Raw genomic sequence first — 22238 nt, 5'->3', positions numbered from 1 at the left:
ATTACGTGGCTATTATACACATTTTTTCGGGACGTTCTGGCGACCCGGTGGCAACTTGTCCACGACCCAGTACTGGGTCGCGACCCGGTCGTTGGGGACCTCTGCCCTACATGATGGGCTGTGGAGTAAAATATGGACAAACCCAACCATTGAATAAACCTATAATGGCCTATTTCAATGGTGGGGTGAAAAAGGGACAAACCCACCATTAAATAAACTTATGCTGGGTTGTTTTTATGGTGGGATGAAATATGGACAAACCCAGCCATGATGCTGACGCATCACAGGACCGGGCCTAGATGAGAAGTTGTGGTTTAAAAGTGCATATTTTTTATTTTTCTTGTCAAAAATGACAATTGTTTCGCTAGATAGACCCTTATGCCTCGTTTGGCATCGTTTAGAGTCCTTTGAAACTCCGTTGAAAAAAACTAAGTGTTGTAAAATGAGAAAAATCATGCAAAGTTTTCCTCAAAAAACATAATTACTTCTCGACTGAACAAAGAAAGACATCAACATTTTGAATGAGATGGTGGTGAGTAAATGTTCTGGATTTTTTTTTTTTTAAGAAAATGGACTAATCCTTTAAGTACTGAGTAATATTACTTAACAACATATCTAGTATAGGGTTAAGGTTTGGTTTAGAGTTATTTTGTATAATTTACTGCTATAACTAAGGCTAATAAATAAAGTGTTTTCCCTTACTAGATGCAAATACAGCCAAACAATATACAAATCCCAAAACAGGAGGAATAGAAAATAATTTGTATAACATTGAGTGACATGTCATAAGCATTACATGTGACACTCAGATGAATGATAACAAGTTAATAAACTAGCCATCATATCAAATTCATCATATCAGTCATCAGGTTATACTGTAGTACTACTCATTAATCAACCATAAACACATAATGAGATACAGACATAAGACATGTGTCAAACCAAACATCACCACTCTAAAATAATTCACAGGATTCTGTCTCTGCCGGTAAAACCCCACTAAAGTCCCAGCATTATGTAGTTCAGTCACAGTGTTGTTAGGGTCCATAACTGAATGTCAGCATAGACAAAAAAAACTCACCAGAGGCCCTGTGAGGCGCAGGACATGGTAGAGCTCTTCTCTGTAGGCCAGGGGAAGCCAGCGATGCAGACAGCTGCAGCCAAACAGTTTAGCACTAGATCGGGTTACCTCAGTGACTTGTTCACCGCCTGCTAGGGGGCCACAAGCCTCAGGCATCCGCTCAGCCTTGGCCATTCAACCGCTGAATGAATAAAAATAAGAGAAGTCGATGAAAAAGAGAAAGAAATTGAAGGAGAGGAATTTAAGAAGTAGAGCTTGCTCTCAGCATGATTTCCAAAACGTTTTTATCAGTCCATGGAGGCAGAAGAAACGAAATCAAGGCTGGGACACTTATAAAGTAACCTGGTGCTTTTAGTCACAGAGTGATCCAGAGAGAGAGGCAGGTCACAAGCAAGCTCTTTATAATTCCCTGTATGGAGCACAACAGCACCGAGGGGAGTTGAAAGGGGCGGGTTAGCCTTTCGTACTTCTTAAACACAGCGGTAATCTTATCAGGAATGTCTGTGTAAATAACATATTGTTGCAAAAGTTCATTTACTGAAGCTTTGGGGGTCCCAGTAATGACCTCTGATGAGGACCCTTAACTGGTAAACTCGCAGGGCTTTGAAGTACACTACAACCATAACCTTAGGGTTTACTAATAATTTTGTTTCTGATTTTGCCACTTTGGAAACATGCTAATACTTGTAGTCTTGTTATAAAGGGACAGTGTTCAAGGAAATGTGTATGAAGCGTATTACTTAAACAGCACAAGTGGTAGTAGGCTGGCACATACTCTCTAGATGCTTGCCAAACATCTCCACTGCCAGTAGTCATACAATAGTTGGCACAGCACTCACACAACCTTTGGTCAATAACGTGCCCATGTGGTGGTTACACAGTAATGCTTAACCTCAGTCAATTCCAAAGGTCTTGCACGACCAACCTTGATCATCCAATAAACTAGCTTAACAAAATCAACTAATAAAGGCATTACATGTTAAAATAAATATATACAGTGTGTTTTAACTTTATTTGAACAGCATTCGCAGACTTTAACTTAAATCTTAATTTTGGAGAAACAGTATGTGATTAAAGCATATTACAGTATTTGTGCCCTTCTTGAATTGCATCAAACAGGAGTAACCTTTAGTCTTTAAGCACAAGACTTGCAGGTCTTATCAGATATGCAATAAGAAATGCTGAGGAATAAATGGGAGGGAATAGTAAAAATGACACTTACAGTACTAGTGCACGTAAGCACCGTCTTTCTGCAGTCTGTCTCACTGTACATGGTGTATAAAGTCTGCAGATGACATGAATCCTTATTATTCATCGTGGATGTGTGAAAATGTCTTGCACACAACTTCTCCAATATTTTCCCTACACTTGTAAGCCTTTGTAATGCTTTGCTCATTATCTTCAAGTTAATTGTTAATATTCCATCATAAGTATACTATATGTGAGCCTTAGAGAGTCTGGAGTGGTGCAATGGTATCCTCAAATTATTGCATTAAATGACAATATTTTGTGATTTTTTTTACATTCAAGTATAAAAAATTACTTAACCGTAACCAAGGCGGAGATTAAATGGCTAAAATATATCTCAAAGGTTTATATACATCAACATGTATAACGATATATATACAAAAAAAAAAATGTACTAGTAGTGCATTAACCACCTAATACATTTTTTGGTAGCAGTTTATTTTACAGTACGTGTACTTACGTTGTAAATATATGGTGAATAAGTTTAACTTACCAACAAATGTGTGGTACTTACTTTTAGGTATCTACATGGTAATTAATTGGTATCATTACTGTACTTACCAGTGGTACACACTTGGTAGTTATTATGTAACTCTAGATAAGTACTGTGTAATAACAGATACATACTTATAGTGTAGGTATACTGTAACTAACGAAAAACACTACTGTACTTACAAATAAATGTACAATATAGGTATTTAGTATTTACAGGCAAGTTAGTGTTAATGACAGGTATTTGTAGTGTACATATATGATAACTAATATCAAACACTACTGTACTTACAAATTGTATACAAAACTTCCCTATTTTACTTTGATGTGTTATGCATTTGTTACAATATTTTTTTATAGAACGCTAAGGAAAGAAAGAATAAAAAACAGAAAAGAAATAAATACATTTGATTGTTATTTGACGTAATAATTATTTTATGCCCTTTTTAGTCCGTCCGCCCCTGCCCCTGGGGAAATGTAAAATCTGTTAACTAATGTTGCGGTCTATGGGCGTACATAGCAAAAAAAAAAGATGTGGGTGGGTCCATGCCATTTTCTTGTATTCTGGTACCTTTAAATAAAACACTTGCTTGTATGGCCTAATAGTTGCTGTGTGCTGTGCAGCAGGTGAACAAAGTGAAAACATGAAATGGAGTTTAATTTATATGGACTCTAAATGCGCCAAGTGGAATGGATTTAAGAAACTAACAATGTGGAAATCAAGGCTGTAGCTGAAACACGAAACAGAGTTTAATTTATTATGGCATTCCTCAAGTGGATTTCACTTATGGCACTCTGACAAGTGAACATATGTGCTAAAATTAGAGAAAAGGTAAGTGGGTCCAGTATCATTAGCATGAAATAATGGGTGGGTCTTGTCCCACCCACATAAAATGGTTCTGACGCCCATGCAGCATCCACACTCAGCATGCAAAACTTCTATGCAACAATTACTGTCCAGTAACTGTATATGAAAAAGTTTTTATTCACACATTATGGATTTTGACGTTCATGCATGGTTATTGTTGCTTTTGTTGTTACTGTACAAAATGGGATTGTGAAATACTTTTATTTTCAGTATCATCATGTATTGGTCACCAAACTTGAGCTTTGAAACATGCTGAAATGCAATTTTTTGTGTTTCCAGTCTGCATTTGCATGGTTTTATAATGGATGTCAGTGGAACAGAAAGTCTAGTCTGACTTCAGCACCTTAATCAATCATTAACCTTAAAAATTAACCCTAAACCTTAAAGTGCATTATTTAATTGGAGTGTGTCCCAACAAAAGCTACATTCAGATAAATGCTCTCCTCACTCCATAAATAGCTGCTAGTCTATTAGTCTATAAACCAGACTTGTATCTGGCAGTAATTGCGAAGTGCATATAAAATTTTCTTTTAAATAACAATGACAAATATTGTTTGATGGTGCCGACTGATTCACTTCAAACTGATTTCCTCATTGGATGAATAAGAAGCATTATTGAAGCACTGTGGTTCCACTTTTGTTGATCTTTTTGGGGTCTTGGTAAAGTCCACCAACAGTGCAGTTACAGTGAGCTTACTGTAGTGTTGGGAGAGGAAAAATTCGTCCAATCCATTGTTAGATTGCTGTGAGTTTGAAGGTAAGGCTCTGGAAGAGGACAGGCAATGTGGACAGTTACTCCTATTATCAGAATCAGGACAGAAGTAAGCAAAGCCAGTCCTCTTCTCAACACCAGCTGGTTCATAGAGAGCAGGACTTTATGTTTAGCTTCTCCGTTTTCACTTGCCATTCCTTGTCCTTCACTTATAGCTTTATCCTGCTCTTGTGTGCTTACTTTCACATAGACGGCTGCTTCAGAGCTGTTACTTGATAGCTGGGCCTAATGGAGCAACACATAATTGAAATATTGAATAGGTTATCAAGCACAGGGATTCAATTTGGATTTAAAGGAATACTTAACCAAAATCTGAAAATTCTCTATAATACACTCACCTAAAGGATTATTACTCATACCGTGTTTGACCCCCTTTCGCATTCAAAACTGCCTGAATAAGTGGCATTGATTCAACAGGGTGCTGAAAGCATTCTTTAGAAATGTTGGCCCATATTGATAGGATAGCATCTTGCAGTTGATGGAGATTTGTGGGATGCACATCCAGGGCAAGAAGCTCCCCTTCCACCACATCACAAAGATGCTCTATTGGGATGAGATCTGGTGACTGTGGGGGCCATTTTAGTACAGTGAGCTCATTGTCATGTTCAAGAAACCAATTTGAAATGATCCGAGCTTTGTGACATGGTGCATTATCCTGCTGGAAGTAGCCATCAGAGGATGGGTACATGGTGGTCATAAAGGGATGGACATGGGCAGAAACAATGCTCAGGTAGGCCGTGGCATTTAAACAATGCTCAATTGGCACTAAGGGGCCTAAAGTGTGCCAAGAAAAAATCCCCCACACCATTACACCACCACCATCAGCCTGCACAGTGGTAACAAGGCATGATGGATCCATGTTCTCATTCTGTTTACTCCAATAATCAGTTGATTTGATAATTGCATAAATGAGAAATTTATCAGGTGTTCCACATAAAATAATCTTTTATGTGAGTGTATAACTCTCCCTTGTGTGGTGTACCTGTAGTGCTTTGAGAGAATCATTATGCAGTACATCCAGACATTCATACCAGACACCTTGGACCCTCTGTAGTTTCCATACAGACTGAATAGGTGCTATCGACATCACAATACACACTGCTCTCACACAACTTGGAGAACAAGGACTGCTATGTTTGAATGCTATTTAAAGATTATAGCTCAGTATTCAACCCAGTGACCCCATCAAAGCGCACCAACAAGCTTTACACCTTTGGTTTACCCATTCTCTGCAGCTGGATTCAGGACTTTCTGACTGGCAGACCGGCATCTGTTTTGGGAATCACACATTCAAAACCATAATCATAAATACAGGAACTCCGCAGGGATGTGTACTAGGCCCCATACCCACTTTTTATTCACGACTGTGTAGCCTATCAAATTTGGTGATGATACAACAGTCATTGGATTAAGGGAATTGATGAGTCAGCCTATAGGAGAGAAGCGTCTAACTTCGTGTCATAGTGTCAGAATAACAATCTCTCCCTAAATGCCTCTCCCTTAAAAAACTAAGGAGATGATTGTTGATCTAAGGAGGAGGAAGGTTTAGCACTCATGCATTCATGAGACCAAGGTGGAAGCCGTAAGCAGTTTCAAATTCTTGGATGTTCATATCATTGAGGATTTTACCTGGTCTTGCAACACAGAGCCATTACATTATGACTTTACATTCTGTAAGGCCTCCATTAGCCTGCAAAACAGCAGCTATGTGGCAAGGCATTGATTTGACAAGGCGGCAATAGGTTTCTTGGGGTATCTGGTACCATCATTTAAACAGCAGGTCCTCCAGTTCCCATATATTGTTGGGTGGTGGTGAGCACAAACCCATTTTTCCAAGTCAAACCAGTAGTTCAATTTGGTTCATGTTAGGTAATTTGGAGGCCAAGGGATTAACAGAAATCCACCATTACTCCTAGATGATTTGGCAGTGTAGCATGTCGCATTATCCTGTTGGTAATAATGGACATCACCAGGAATCTTAAGTCACAGCCTTTGCTGCCAATGACGAGCAGATAGCATAGGGACCCATCTGGGTCCTTGGCTATGCAGGCACATACTAAATGAATAATGGACAACGGTGTCTAATCCCCTCTGGAATGAATGAGGTTCAGATGATACACAACTGAACACTGATCCGTCATTTAGCCATCCATGCACCACCATACTAACTACAATGGCACAACAATCCACAAGGCGTGTCATTTCTGACATTGACGATCCACAACACAGGGGCATTACAATTTGTCCTCTATCAAAATCTGATACATCGACAGCTTCACCCCTTCTGACACGAAACACTCTACTGACCGAAAGCAGATCCTTGGGTGCTACATACAGTATACTGCACCATTGCCATCATTTGGTTCCCAGGTGCACTTATTGCTCTATAGGCAGGGGGTGCTCTATGGTCTTAATGTTATAGCTTATTTGTGTATATATAAAAGATAATAAATGGAATTAGGTTTAATTACTTTGTTTCCAGTTATGTCAGCCCAGGGTTCAGGAATACATGCAGAAGCTCCAGTGTCAGATGTTTGCTCATCGCCCTGCCCATCAGACACCACAGTATCAACCACCGACTGCCCGATTGATGGCTTCTTTCGCACACACACCACCTTTGTATTTTTTCCTGCGCGTTTCTGGGCCTACAAAAGTTAATCAGTCAACACGTTATGTTATCAAACACTTTGTACTCAATTTCATAAAAACAGTGCACATGTGACTTGTGTCTTCCTACCTGCTCTGTCACTTTCTTCCAGTTCAGCTTGAAGATGAGAGTAGTAAAGAAACAGTTCTGAATAAAGACAGAGATCAAGAGGCCAATCCCCAAACCTGAATGAATACAAATAATAACAAAGTGTGTTTTAGTGATGGTGCTATAGCTATCTAGGTGCTGTTTAACTGATGGTCTGAATCTGTATTCATTCAAATTTAGGGTTGAGGTGATGGTAAGATGTGTTGTTGAATTAAAACATAAAGCCCTATAATACACCTGACGCAATGCAGCACAATATGCAATGAAAGTGTTTTTTTTTCTAGTTTTTAGCCTGGTGCAGACATCATTTTCATGTCCATTTGCAGCCATTTGTGCATCCACGGGCGTGCTGGCTTGAAACGAGGTGTGTTCAGGTGCATTGTTGGTGCGTTGCTATTTTAAGGGCAACTAAAAAATTGGTTTTGTTATTTAAAGAGTGCATTAGTAATATGCACCTAAATGCGTGTTTGCTTATTACGCACATGGACAGCACAAAAAAATAACAATTTAATTCAAATAAAAACAACGCAAGTTTTAACATCAAACTTTAACTGGTTGTTTCCTTCTCCACTTAGTTTTTCAGTTTACAGATTCTGCCATCTAAATAGGGAATCGGCATTGCACAAGGGGAAGCTTTTAAAGGGGATCGGAGATGAGACTCTCATTGGTTTAATGCACATTATGCCCAAAAAACACCCATTACTCATTACGACAATAGGAAAACCCAATTTTGCCCATCTTTAAATTAGCAAAAGTGGATTCAGACACACCCTTTTAGACTGTGTGTTTAGACCATTAGTTAAAATAGGGCCCATAGTCTTTACTCAAATCCTACCCCAACAACAACCATAACATCCCTCAAACAAGGAAAATAATAGTTGGAAAAGACCCCAACCCAGTCCTAAGGCTAATTGCAACCAACGGCTCAGTTCATGTAAGGAGACCTGCGGTATTTGTAGATAAAAACGGCTCATTTTAAGGTAAGCAATAGAGTTCATTATGTAAGGTCTATACTGTATAAACCACTGATAATATAGTTATGTATTACAAAAATACATTCCACCACTAATTTCCAATCCACCCAAAAATGTATCCACTAGAAAAATGAATGGATAAGTTGTGCTGCAGTGTGAACAAACAACTTCCAAAAAGTGTCACATTGATTGTTTTACAATCCGCAAATATAAAACCTATAGCTATTACATTATTGTCATGCCACAAATCTTTATTCTTAATCTTTATTTGGTAGTTAACTTTATTGAGGTGAGAGAGCTGTACCAAGTATCCTGAGCTCAGCCAAAAACATCAGTGATATTCCCACTGGTAACCCAATGCAATAGTAACCGATCAAGTTTGCCAATGCCGCTATCTTCTGTTTCCCAGCACCCAGAAGAATACCTGAACACACACACTAAAACACAACACACATCATACAGGTATACAGAGATGAACCTTAGAGATTTTAAAATCAGGTTTTATGACTTTATAAAGGAGAAATGTCAAGCATTTTAACTTATAGGGCCCTATTTTAACGATCTGAAACGCAAGTGCGAAGCGCAACACGCAAGTGAGTTTGTGGGCGGATCTTGGGCGCTGTTGCTATTTTCCCGGCGTGAGAAATAACTCTTGCGCCGGGCGCAAATCAATAAGGGGTTGGTCTGAAGTAGGTTCATTATTCATAGGTGTGGTTTGGGCGTAACGTCAAATAAACCAATCAGAACGCTATCCAACATTCCCTTTAAACTCAAGGGCGCAAGTTCCATGGCGGGTTGCTATTATTATGACGGATTTACCAGGCGTACGCCAGGAGCGGTTCACAGCCGAGGAGACCGACGTTCTTGTAAGAGCAGTCAAAGGCAGAGAAGTTGTTTTGTATGGGGATAGGAGAAACCCGCCCAAATCAGCGTAGGTTAAACAGGCGTGAGAGGAAATAGCCACAGTCTCATCAGCTGGCATCCCCATCGTTGCGCCAAGCGCTACAATGATGTCAGGAGACGGGGGAATCCCAAGCTTGCCAGCATAAATCGGGCACGCCGTGTAACAGGGAGGTGGATCTGCCTCAGGACCTGACACCAGCAGAGGACATCGCTGCGTCCACCCTCACCGCTGAAAGGGTTTGGGGGCTTTGAAATCGGACCCAAGAAACGCAAGCAAGGTCCAACCCCAAAGAACTCTTACAAATCAAGTTCATATACATTAAGGTTTCTTATGAAAACATTTTAATTATTATTTACATAAAATAAACGTAATACAGCCACACAACAAACTTATGAAAATATTTTAATCGTTATTTGCATTAGAATTTTTTAACGCAGCCACACAATAAATAAAAACTATCACCACAATGCTCACCACTATGATTCCCCTTATCTCATGTGTTAATATTTTTAGTGTAACAATTTATGATTTGCAAAAATAACTGTTGCATCTGTGTAGATTAGATAAGCAAAGTGTGTGTGCGTTGTGCACGCTATACATTATGGTCAAGCATGCGCCCTTAAAATATCATAATGAACCACGCGCAACGCGCCACTAACTTTAAACTTTTTTTTCTGGTCAGTGGCGCAATTGTTTTTTGAAACTGCAAAATAGCATCAGGGATGGTTTGCGCCGGAACACGTCTCTTTTTTTGTGCTGAACCGCCCAGGGAGCGCAAGTTCATTCCCTAGTTTGCCGACGTGCGTCTGTGGAGGGAAAAACCCGCTGTGCGCCGGTGCAAAATACGAATGATACATGCGTCACTGACAAAGTCAATTGCGCTGGGTGCAAGATAGGGCCCATAAAGTGTTATTGTGACATTATCTCAGAACACATAGATCATATATGTGAAAAACTATTATATTAAGTTTATAACTTTATGAAGATATATCATGTAAATAAAACTGTATTGTATGTATTATATCACTGGGACAGTTTACCCTTTAAAATGGTTTATAATGTACCATTTAGGTATGAAACAATTATGTACTTCTAAGGTACTAATATATGCATTCTTTAGTAAAGTGCAAAGGTGTACTTTTTGAAAAGGTACCACCCCAGTGACAGCTGTGTTTTTGAGCAAAACACTGGCTTTTATTACTGACTTACCACAAGAGCATCAAAAAACTGCAGGAAAACATAGAGGGTGAGATTTAATGAGACAATCTCCACTATACTCCTGTTAAAATAGTCAAATCAAATATTGTAAACAGCATTGCAATGGGCCATATGTGTCTTTGTTTTTAATTGTTTGACACAATCCTAAAATGTTTGTTAATGTATGTTATGACAGCAGTAACATACTCATCAGAGGTGAAGATGTAGCCCACCACAGACTTTGCAGAACCCAGCACGATTCCCTGTAAAACAGCTAAAATTCCTGCAATACAATAAAAGTACACAATAAAAAAAATGATACACCCTTCAATACAGCAGTAAACCATAAAGCTGTATTTTATGAGCAGTTGTGTATATTTTGGTGTTACTGACCAGAGATCATAAGAGTCACTTTACTGGTGATCAGGGCCCTGTAAGTGTCTCCGGCCCCCAGTGCGTTACCTACACGAACGCATGCAGCTGCCTGCACACCCAATGGGAACTAAACACAACATGCTTATTGAGACACACAGTCATTTACACAAACACTTCAAATAAACAACTTGTTAATAAAATACTTTTTTTGCTTTCCTAAGAAACTCAGAATTATGTCAAAGTCATAGCTGTCATTTGTCGAATTTTATTAAAGGGCACATATTATGCAAAATCTACTTTTACGAGGTGTTTGGGCATACAGTAAATGTGTGATAGTGTTGATAAAAATAAAAAACATCCTCTCCTTCTTTTTTAATTCCCATTTAACCAAAGCAGTCTCATTAGATATGCTGTTTGAAATCTCTTGTTAGTGTGCATCACACAAACATAGCCCTGCCCACGGCCACAGACTGACCCAAAAGCTTTTCTAAATGTGTTTGTTAGTGTTGTAGCATTAATGTGGCGAAAGAAACTATTGTCTCAGACTGTATTCACTGGAACAGACACAACTAAAAGAACTCACTGTCTGTTGATAAGGGAGTGAGGAGCTGTAGCTCATTTGAATGTAAAGGTACACCCATGAAAACAGCACTTTTTTGCTTAAAACACTGTCTTACCATGTAAGTAATGGTACCCAACTCCAGTAACACATGCTGGGCGGCAAGATCCACCTCTCCCAGCATACCTGCCAATCATCAGAAAAGGGTGGGGCTAAGATGTCATTTACATACAGTATGTGTGAGTTTTAATTGCAGATGATAAATAAATAAGAATATAAAATAAGTATAAAGTACAAACATGAACAGGGACAACATTCATATTTTAAATAGTATATATTCAGTTACAAAATAAACAAGAAATAAAGATAGAAGATAGAAGAAAACCATAGTAATACATTTAAATCAGATCTTTAAATAAACTCTGAAAATACAACACAATGTTGGCATTTTTGATATTGTTGTGTATAAAACTTGAGTTGAATTCAAGAAATAATGGAAGATTGTACATGTACACAGTCTTTTGTGTCACAAAACCTGTGGCTATAAAACCTTCATGACCTTGGCAATCTTCAGTGGTGCTCAAGCAAAGTAATGATTAACAAAACACTGACTGTCAAGAATTTAAGGGATTACATAATTGCAGATTCACTTTAAACTTAAGGTTAAAGATCAAAAGGAAAACCTTAAATTAATTTATAACTAAAGGCAAGTATATTGATCAATGCATATCCCAAGCTTACAGCGCTTACACACCTGCAAGGAAACCTCCAATCTCCCAGATCCACCATTCAAAACACAGCATGAGAGTGCTGGGTATGGCCAGTTTCATGTAAGAGCCCCACTCCTGTAGTGCTGCAGTAGACCAACCTGTAGGGGTAGACAAAGACAAACACATTACTGAACACTGACAAACCACTGCAACCCCATGTGTACACACTACAGTTCCCATATATCTTGTTATTATTGTTTGATAAAACAATCTGAACAATGCAAAAAGCCGCAATCCATATCTGCAAGAATAACTTCTCGTCACTTAGAAAATAAATTAGCTTGAATGACATTGATAAATCAAACATTAACATGAAATGTTAGTAAGTGTCTATTGGGGTTACAATATAATAATAATAATTTGTTGAATATATGAATTACTTCATCCATTATTATTAAACATAAGTGTCTACAGCAGTGGTCTCCAACATGGGTTGCCCTCACAGAGTCTGTGGCTGTGTCCGAAAGCCCTAAAGTACTGGCATCAAATGAAGGCATCAAGGCAGCTCAAAATCCAATGTTTGGTTTACTTCCTGTCTCTTGAAAAACCCTTATCCTCTTGTACCACAATTCTACGCTTGTGAACGAAGTCATTGCCTCGTGAGGTTGCGAGGCAACAAGTCAGCTCCCTAAAGCCGAAGGTATAGAGCCTTCATTGAACGTAAAAGTAAAACAAAAAAGTTTGGAGTAGACTATTAAAAAGTAGCTCTCCAGCGCTCCATTGGGGTAGCCCTTGCTCACAAAAAGGTTGGAGACCCCTGGTCTACAGTATGTCTGTGTGGCTCTCTATATTCTCTTACCATCCCATGTCTTGACATGTAGCTTTTTCCAGCGTATGTAGGCAAACAGCAGGAGGCAGATGGAAATCTGTGAGATGCTGTTGGCTGCAGCAGAGCCCCTGGTGGGACAAACACATACCTGTATGTACTAAAGACACTTATTTCTCGCCTCTTCTGGCCATTACAGCCTTAGCGGCCGATCACACCAAACCATTTTAAGCGCTTGAAAACGCGAGGCGGACAGCAGTGCCTTTATATGATTGACTTTAGAAAAGAGCAAAAGTCAATCCTGTCAATAAAATTTTAAAGTGTGAGCAAAAACGTGAATGATGTTGGGCACTTTTCCGCTCAGAGTTGACTTTTTTTAACTTCCGCTCAGCCGCTCAGTGCACTCCTTCTATGGTACAAACAGGCCTTCAGTGATAACGCTTCTCATTTACTTTGAATGGGTGATGTTATGGGTTGCCAAACTGAATTCTGCATCCGTCTGCATCATATCACTGGCGTTGTTCGAGGCGGAATGATCCTCTGTCTTCAATGAATGTTATTTTCTAGCATCTGCACTAGGTTATTTTCAGCAATAGCAATCAGATTGGCTCACGCCTACTTTGGCGTGTGAGAAGTTAAGAAGTTTTTAACTTCTGTTCAACTCCTGCAATGGCAGTGATGTGACACAGATGGATCAACAATTCACTTTGGCAACGCATGACATCCCCCATTCAATGTAAATGAGAAGAGTGAAAGCTGATGTGTGAATGTACCATAAAATGCGTTGTGTGGCAGGCAGCAAAAACATGGGGAATTGCAGAAACAGTGCGCAAAATGCTCATTGCCCATAGAAAACAATTCCAAAAAGGTGCCACCCACTGCCATAAATGTGTTTTGTGTGACCTGTCCCTATTATTACAGTGCATGAATATACAGTTGTAAAGACACCGAGGCACTTGAAAGTGATTGGAATAACAGTATGGCTTGGCAATTGTCATGAGTCTTGTCTGTGTCTGCCGTGTCTTAGTCTGTCTGATTTCCCTCGTGTTCATCTGTATGCACCAGGCTCCGCTGGCCAGAGAGCCAGGTCAGTTACGGAGGTGTGCACCACCCCTAAACCACATTCCAAGATGGCCCCACCAAGCCTATTTCTGTTTTCAAGATGGCTGCCACCATATCTTTTTTTCCGGGATGGCAATCAGAAGAACACCTTTCTCTAAGAAGGCCACCATATCTGTATCAGTTCCTAAAATGACTACCGCAATCTATGCACCTGTTTTCAAGATGGCTGGCGCCATACCTGCACCTATTCCCCAGAGAGCCATTGCCATGACTGATCCTATTCCCCAGAGGGCCATTGCCATGACTTTACCAGTTTACAAGATGGCTGCTGCTTCACCTGAGCCTGTTCACAAGATAGTTAACGCCATGCCCTTCCACTTTCCAAAATGGCTTCCGCCATGCCCTTGACACTTCACAAGATGGCTGCCACACCCAAGCCACTTCACAAGATGGCTGCCACCCCCGAGCCACTTCACAAGATGGCTGCTACACCTGAGCCACTTCACAAGATGGCCGCCACACCAGCCTCTCCAGTTAATGCCAGGACCCAGCGGTTGATGTCTAGTCTGACGGATGCCCAGATGTTGTCTGTACGAGTGGCTGGGTTCTCAAGTCCCGTTGTGTCCAGCTCTATGGTCCCTATGGCATCGGAGGTATGTCCTTTGACTTCTGTGTTGCCTGTATTTACCATGGCTCTGTGGTGTGTGTGGTCTGCTTTCTGCTTTTCTATTCAGCAAGATGTCTCTCAAGCCCATGAACTCGAGTCTCATGCACTTCCTGTCACGGATGAAAGGTCCAAACTCTCTGTTTTGGCTGAAGAGTCTGAATTCAGGTCCCATGAGCTTCCTGTCTCGACCAAGTTAGCTGAGCCTAAGTTTTCTGAATTTCCTGTCCTGACCATAAGGCCTGTTTCTCAGTTCCCTGAGTTTCCTGAAAAGCAGAGATGGTTACTCCTGAGTTTCCTGTGTCCTGTAGGTCAGCCAACAAGCGCCATAGACTCTCCCCTTGTCAAAATGGCTGTGCATGACTCTTAAAGTCTTTCTGTCTTGCCCAAGATGGCCGTCCCAAGCTCCCTGAACTCTCTGCATGGTCCAAGATGGCCATCCCCTAGCCCCCTGAACTCGCTGTCTGGCCCAAGATGGCCGTCCCTGAGCTTCCTGAACTCTTTGTCTGGTCCAAGATGGCCACTCCTGAGCTCCCTGAACTCTCTGCCACAACTAACCTGCTCTTTCTGCTCTCTCCCTTTGCCTAGGCTCCTGTTGCCACCAGCACCACCATGGGTTCCAGTTCCGCCCTGGTCTCTGGTTCTTCCTGCGGTACCACCCTTGGTGTCCAGTCCTGCCCTGATCTCTGGTTCCACCTGTGGTACCACCCTGGTCTCCAGTTCCTCCCGGGTTCCTGAAACCACCAGCACCACCATGGTTTCCGGATCCACCCTGGATCCTGGTATCTGCCCTGTCAGCACTGCCCTGGCTGCCTGACCTGCCGGCACTGCCCTGGCTGCTTGCCCTGCTGGCACTGCCCTGGCTGCCTGCCTTGCTGGCTCCGCCCTGGCTGCCTGGTCCTTGGCCACCACATAGTCCTGGCCCACCGTCCGTCTCCCGGTTCCGCCTCCGCTCCACCACCCTCCTGGACTTCCTGAGGAGTGTCTGGAAGCCACTCCTTAGGGGAAGGGGTTATGTCATGAGTCCTGTCTGTGCCTGCCCTGTGTCTTTGTCTGCCTGATTTTTCTCCTGTTCATCGATAGCTCCGCTCCCTTGTTTGTTATCATGGACATTCATTGAACTTACTCATTACCTCTTGTCTATTGTCATAGTGATTCATTGTCTCTGCCTTGTCATTGGTTTTTGTTTTGTATAAATACTCTGCTTGTTCATTACCTGTTTGTCAGTCAATGTTTAGTGTTACTGCTGTGTTTTCATTCGTGTCCCTGCTAATGCCTTGCCTGTGTTTTATCAGTTTTTGTTACCTTTTGTATTTATATTAAAACCTTAATACTGCTCGTGGATCCACACCTTGTCTTGCCTGCCATCACGCGTAACAGCAATACAACAAATTTTATTATCATCTATAAGATAAATACATGTTAAACAGACTTGCATACATACATCACTCCCAGGTTCAGTAAATGAAGCAGGACGTAGTTTGTCGCCACATTTAAAATGTTGGCAACAACCGCTGTGTACATCTGGGGCAGGATGATCCCCTGAAACATGACATTGCACTCAGTTTAACAACTTTTTTGCTCTTACAGCAAGCGACTTACAGTGAATTACAAGCTTTACATTTTTTTTATCAGTACTTGTGTTCCCTGGGTTCTAACCCATGATCTTTTGCGCTGCAAACGCAATGCTCTACCACTGACCTATATAGGAAGACCAGACATAAAGGTTGTACCTGATTTTGCAGATAAGACACTTGCAGATAGTGCAGAAACGTGGCCTAGGAAATTGAAGGAGAGACAACACTGTAAAAAAATGGTAAAAATGTAATTTTTAATGGAACATCAATATAAAAATATACAAATTTGTTAACTGTATAGACTCTAAAAAATGCTGGGTTGTATAGATGGGTCAAATATGTAAAGGATAATAAATAGTATACAATTGCAAAAATAGCAATAAAATGTTCGAAAAACATGCTGTTTGTCCTACTAAATAAAAAATTTATTGTAGTGAAAAATGAGAAGCGCAATTTGGAGAAAACACCAGGAAACTTTTGAACTCACACTCTTCAAAAACAAGGCAAATGCAGAGATGAAAGCACTAGCATTGAATGTTTTAGATAAACGTGTTGTTATACTTACAGGAACAGCAGGGAGGTAAGCCACAACATACAGCTGTGCAATCCTGAAAAATCAGTAAGAATAGAGCCTTACCAATAACAATCTTACAATAGTGTGATACTCAAAGGATTGTTTACAGTAGGTTTAAAATGGTAACAAAAGAAAAAAGTTTTTTGTTATAGTCACCGGAAGCCACATGTAGACTTTAAGTGTATTTCAATGCAACTTTTACTTTTCTTTCTTCTTTCTTTTTTTTATTTATTCTTTTTTATTTATTCATTTTAACATCTATGGCTACAGTATATTCATGGCAAGAAACAGTTAATCCATCCACAAGTTGATCCATACATAGGTTGGTGGAGGAAGAATTTGGATCTCCAATTCACAGAAATTGAATGTTTTTGGCCTGTGGGAGGAAACTGGAGTACCCGGAGTAAACCCACACTAACACAAGGAGAACATGCAAACTCCACACAGAGAGGTCACCTCACCTAGCTGGTGATTAAACCGGAGATGTCTTTGGTGTGAGGTAACAGTGCTACCCACTGAGCCACTGTAAATGCCCCAACATTAACTTTTGATGTGAAGATGTGAACACAAAAGAAGATATTTTGAGAAACGAACCAGAAACCCAAATGACAACCATAGTAGGATAAAAGAATACTATGGAAGTCAATGGGGCCTCTAATTAGTTTGGTTACAATCATTCCTCAAAATATCTTCCTTTGTGTTCATCAGATCAAAGACATTAATACAGGTTTGTAACAACATGAAAGTGAATAAATGATGACAGAATTTTCATTTTTGGGTCAATATGCCTTTAAGTCAGGATTTAGTATATGTCAGAATCAGGTTTCCCTCATATAGAACACCATTGGATGGTAGCAATAAACTATCGTGTTTAATTAAACTTTATCTGGTCTAACTTCACCCAGTGAATAGGAAATCCAAAAACATCCTCTAAAGAAACAGGTGCATGATGCAAATCATGTTATAAGCCAATCCTTATTTATCTCATCCATGAAAGAACTTGTCTATTTGATAAAAAAAACAAAACATGGAAATTAATTGAACTAGTGAAGCGGAAAATGAAGACTGAGCTTATATTTTATTCATAAATTTCAAACTGATCAGAAGAAAACTCCTCTGGTAATTTGACTTAAATTATTTTCCTCAGAGAACAGAAGCATGTTTTTAAAAATATTTTTCTATTATAGTTGGATGTCGTGCTTGTTTTACGCTATTTTTGCCAAAAATACTGCCAATTAAATGCATGAACATTTTTTTTAAAAACATCTATAACTGTTATGGAATGTTTTAACAGGAAGTCAGCCATTCCCAATGTAAACAAACCCCTTAAGGTGCATATTGGCCCTTCTGGTTATAAAGTTATTGTAATGCACATTTTCACATTGTAATATTGTGGATATTCTGGAAGAGTCTGACCTGGCCACCTCTGGTTCCTGCTTCAGCGTGAGTAGTATTGACTCAGCATTGATGAGGATGGCCCAACACGGCAGACAGAAGAGTAATAAGATGATTATACTCCTCTGAAGTATCTCCCCTACACGCTTAAGATTCTTACTGCCGAAGGTCTAAAAAAGGATCAAATACATCAACTTAATGTTTCAATTAAATAAATTAAATGTTGTGTTAAACACCACCATTTTTATCTCCACATTCTTGAGTAACTATGCTAAGAAATACCGCAATGCCAATAATGTTACATAATGGAAATGGTACCATGGTACAGTGTACAGTGTAAATGCAAAAATTGTGGGTTATTTATTTAACATATTGGCAAGCAAGCCAACATACATGACCGGTTAAAACATATTAACAATCTTTTAATGAAACTAGTTGATGAGTGAATACCTGAGAGACAAGTGTGTCGCAGGTGAGGGCAAGTCCACACCCTGTGGCTATCGTGGTCACATTAACAGTCTGAGAAAGAGAAATTATGTTTAGCCTCACAAAAGCCCTTTTAACTGTCACAGATTCCTTCTTGGAGAGACAGACACTGGCTTTCGTCAGCTTCAAGTGGACTTCTCAGAACAGGATATAGTCTTGGTGTCATAGATTCGACAAGATAACATGTTTTCCCAGAGCATTGTTTTTAGAGCTGAGCAAAAACCAATAAAGGTTATAGAACTGTTAAGCTAGACTGATAAGTGACAAAGATAGTCTACACTAGGGATGCACCAAAATATTGGCCAATAATCAGTATGATCATATAAAAGCGTTTTGCCCATTATTGGACATCCGTTATTTATTGGTATCGATAGATGTCATTATAAGAATTTGAATATCGGTATACATACAAACATTTTGTATCGGTGCATCTCTAGTCTAAAGCATTTTTGCTATGAAATCTGTAAAATAAAGTATTCTTATTTTAACTGAATGGTTCTTTGGGGAACCAAAAATTGTTCTTCTATGGCATTGCTGTGAACCCTTTAAGAGTGTATCTCTGGACAGCACAATTTAAAGTTATATAAAGAAAATAGAGAGACGATGAAGGCTTTACCGCAGAGGCCAATGCATATCCAGCCAGTTCAGCATTTCCTAGATGACCACAGAATATTGTGATGACAAATGGCAGAAGGAAATTTAGGATCCTTGAGATGAGCTGTAAAACATAAAAACAAAGATGTCAATTATGTGTTGCATTTCTAGGCCCTACATGATGGGTTGTTTTAATGATTGGGTTAAATTTGGACAAACCCAACCATTACAGTAAATAAACCTATGCGGGGTTGTTTCAACTGTGGGGTGAAAATCAAAAAGCCCAACTATTTAATAAACCTATGCTGGGTTGTTTCAATGGTGGGGAGAAATATGGACAAAGCCAACCATTAAATAAACATTTGCTTGGTGGTTTCAATGGTGGAGTGAAATATGAACAAAACCAACCATTAAAAACATTAAATTATGTTTTTTTTTATTGTGCCCTTTTAAAAAGTACACATTTGGTCCTAAAGGGTGCATATTCAAGGTACATACAAGGTAAATATGACATTACCCTTCTGAGAGCTTTCCAGTGATATATAATTTATCAAGATTTTTTAGGTTTAGAGTAGGGTTTTGCTGTTCTAAATATGTAATAACTAATTGTTCATACCTGTGGGCCTGTGACCTTTTACAAACTGACTCTCACTACATCATTTTATTCCCAAAATGGTGATGATATTAGAAAACTACACTCCTAGAGCTTTCCAAAGATATATAGTTTGACAGGGTTTTTTTGGGGTTTCAAACAGGGTATTAGTGTTCCAAATATGTAATAACAAATTGGGCCCCCTGTGCCCCATGACATTTTAGAAACTGACTCTCACTATGTCATAATTTTCCTAAAATGGTGATAAATATGAAACATACTCTCTTAGAGCTTTCAAATGATATATAGTTTGTCATAATCAGATAATAATGTATATGAAAAACACTGAAGGAATTGTAGGCATCCCGCTGGCGGAACAGTGACAGTTAGCAGGATTATCAATGTTTTGAGGGACACTCTTATCATGAATGAATCACTTACTCTCCCAACATCATTTATTTTAATAAAACACTGATGATATCTGTATTCTAGAGGCTTAGACCTTTCCAACAGCATATAGTTATCATGATTCGATAAACATTTACATCCAAAAAAGTTGAAGTAAACCTCAAGAGGAACGGGTTATTTTATTAATGACAGATGTCATAAACGTGCATAAAATCTCCTTCATGTTCATGATGCGTGTCATGTCATGATTATGAAGAAGACATGTCGTAGAACACCCTTTTAAGTAAAGTGTTACCATTGATTGCTAAAGAGAGATGTATACATATAAAGGACATTTATTATACAGTTTTTACACTTCAGTTTTACAGTAGACAACTGTTACCACTTAGTATCGGAATGATATCTTTATTTTACTGTTTGGTTACCGTTCATTTTAAGGTATTACAGTATAATTATATTTATACTGTATATTTAAGTATTGAGTAATACTAATTAACAACATTAATATACTATAGGGTTAGGGTATGGTTTAGAGTTGCATATAATAATGTAATTTACTGTTATTACTTTACTATACTATAACATTGTTATAACATACGTAACAAATGCACTGTAAAATAAAGTGTTAGCCACTGTTTTCACTGATTAGATGCAAATACACCCAAACAATATACAAATCTCGGAACAGGAAGATTAGTAAAGAATTTGTATAACATACTGTATAGGAGTGACATGTCATAAGCATTAGATAACAACTATGAACGATAATAAGTTAATAAACTAGCCATCATATCAAATTCATCATATCAGTCATTAGATTATATTGTAGTAGTATTCATTAATACCACATCATCCACGTAATGAGATACAGACATAAGACATGTGTCAAAACCAAACCTCATCACTCACATAATTCAAAGGATTCTGTCTCTACTAGTAAAACCCCACTAAAGTCCCAGCATTATGAATTTCAGTCACAGTGTTGTTAGGGTCCATAACTGAATGTCAGCATAGACAAAAAACTCACCAGAGGCCCTGTGAGGCGCAGGACATGGTAGAGCTCTTCTCTGTAGGCCAGGGGAAGCCAGCGATGCAGACAGCTGCAGCCAAACAGTTTAGCACTAGATGCTGTTACCTCGGTGACTTTTTCATTGCCTGCCAGGGGGGCACAAGCCTCAGGCATCCGCTCAGCCTTGGCCATTCAACCGCTGAATGAATAAAAATGAGAGAAGTGGATGAAAAAGAGAAAGAAATTGAAAGAGAGCAATTTAAGAAGTAGAGCTTGCTCTCAGCGTGATTTCCAAAACGTTGTTATCAGTCCATGAAGGCAGAAGAAACGAAATCAAGGCTGGGACACTTATGAAGTAACCTGGTGCTTTTAGTCACAGAGTGAGCCAGAGAGAGAGGCAGGTCACATACAAGCTCTTTATAATTCCCTGTATGGAGCACAACAACACCGGGGGGAGTTGAAAGGGGCGGGTTAGCCTTTCGTACTTCTTAAACACAGCAGTAATCTTATCAGGAATGTCTGTGTAAATAACATATTATTGCTCCTTTGTGAATAAAAAACAGCAAAAGTTTATTTAGCTTTGGGGGTCCCAGTAATGACCTCTGATGAGGACCCTTAACTGGTAAACTCACAGGGCTGTGACGTACAGTACAACATTAACCATTTTGTTTCTGATTTTGCCACTTTGGAAACATGCTAATACTTGTAGTCCTATTTTAAAGGGACAGTATTCAAGGAAATGTGTATGAAGCATATCACCTAAACAGTGGTAGTAGGCTGGCACATACTCTCTAGATGCTTGCCAAACATCTCCACTGCCAGTTGTCATACAATGGTTGGCACAGCGCTCACACAACCTTTGGTCAATAACGTGCCCATGTGGTGGTTACACAGTAATGCTTAACCTCAGTCAACTCCAAAGGTCTTGCACAACCAACCTTGATCATCCAATAAACTAGCTTAACAAAATCATCCAATAAAGTCATTGCATGTTCAAATGTTTAAAATAAGCATATACTGTGTTTTTAAACTTTATTTGAACAGCATTTACAGATTTTAACTTAAATCTTAATTTTAGAGATACAGTATGTGATTTATGCATGTTACAGTATTTTA

The 22238-nt window shown here is 39.3% G+C and overlaps 2 protein-coding genes across 2 annotated transcripts in view; both read right to left on the bottom strand.

Annotated features, from left to right (window-relative positions):
• The window catches only part of LOC135776624 (multidrug and toxin extrusion protein 1-like), a 35991-nt gene extending 34557 nt beyond the window's left edge, over nucleotides 1–1434 (bottom strand). The window contains exon 1 of the mRNA XM_065287461.2: nucleotides 1082–1434. Within this exon, the coding sequence (XP_065143533.1) occupies nucleotides 1082–1255 (174 nt within the window). The 5' untranslated portion in view covers nucleotides 1256–1434. The remainder of the gene's footprint in view (nucleotides 1–1081) is intronic.
• Nucleotides 1435–3786: 2352 nt separating this feature from the next.
• LOC135776625 (multidrug and toxin extrusion protein 1-like) lies at nucleotides 3787–21499 on the bottom strand. The gene is made up of 17 exons (XM_065287462.2): nucleotides 21141–21499; nucleotides 19136–19237; nucleotides 18484–18552; nucleotides 18055–18203; nucleotides 16630–16672; nucleotides 16221–16265; nucleotides 15932–16029; nucleotides 12795–12892; nucleotides 11980–12093; nucleotides 11344–11411; nucleotides 10685–10793; nucleotides 10499–10574; nucleotides 10304–10373; nucleotides 8495–8627; nucleotides 7199–7293; nucleotides 6933–7106; nucleotides 3787–4686 (listed from the first exon to the last, which is right to left on the bottom strand). The coding sequence occupies exons 1-17, from the start codon at nucleotides 21312–21314 to the stop codon at nucleotides 4372–4374; spliced, it is 1932 nt and encodes a 643-aa protein (XP_065143534.1). The 5' UTR covers nucleotides 21315–21499; the 3' UTR covers nucleotides 3787–4371.
• Nucleotides 21500–22238: the final 739 nt, after the last annotated feature.

This window comes from Paramisgurnus dabryanus, chromosome 18 (assembly GCF_030506205.2).
Source record: "Paramisgurnus dabryanus chromosome 18, PD_genome_1.1, whole genome shotgun sequence".
NCBI lineage: Eukaryota > Metazoa > Chordata > Actinopteri > Cypriniformes > Cobitidae > Paramisgurnus > Paramisgurnus dabryanus.
This window is presented reverse-complemented; position numbering and strand designations above follow the sequence as displayed.

Coding starts and splice junctions, on each gene's coding strand:
- LOC135776625 (XM_065287462.2), bottom strand. CDS start 21,314: ATGGCCAAGGCTGAGCGGATGCCTGAGGCTTGTGCCCCCCTGGCAGGC. Junction 18,204..18,483: donor GCGACACACTTGTCTCTCAG/GTATTCACTCAT, acceptor ATCCTTTTTTAG/ACCTTCGGCAGTAAGAATCT. Junction 16,673..18,054: donor CAGGAACCAGAGGTGGCCAG/GTCAGACTCTTC, acceptor CTGATTTTTCAG/GATTGCACAGCTGTATGTTG.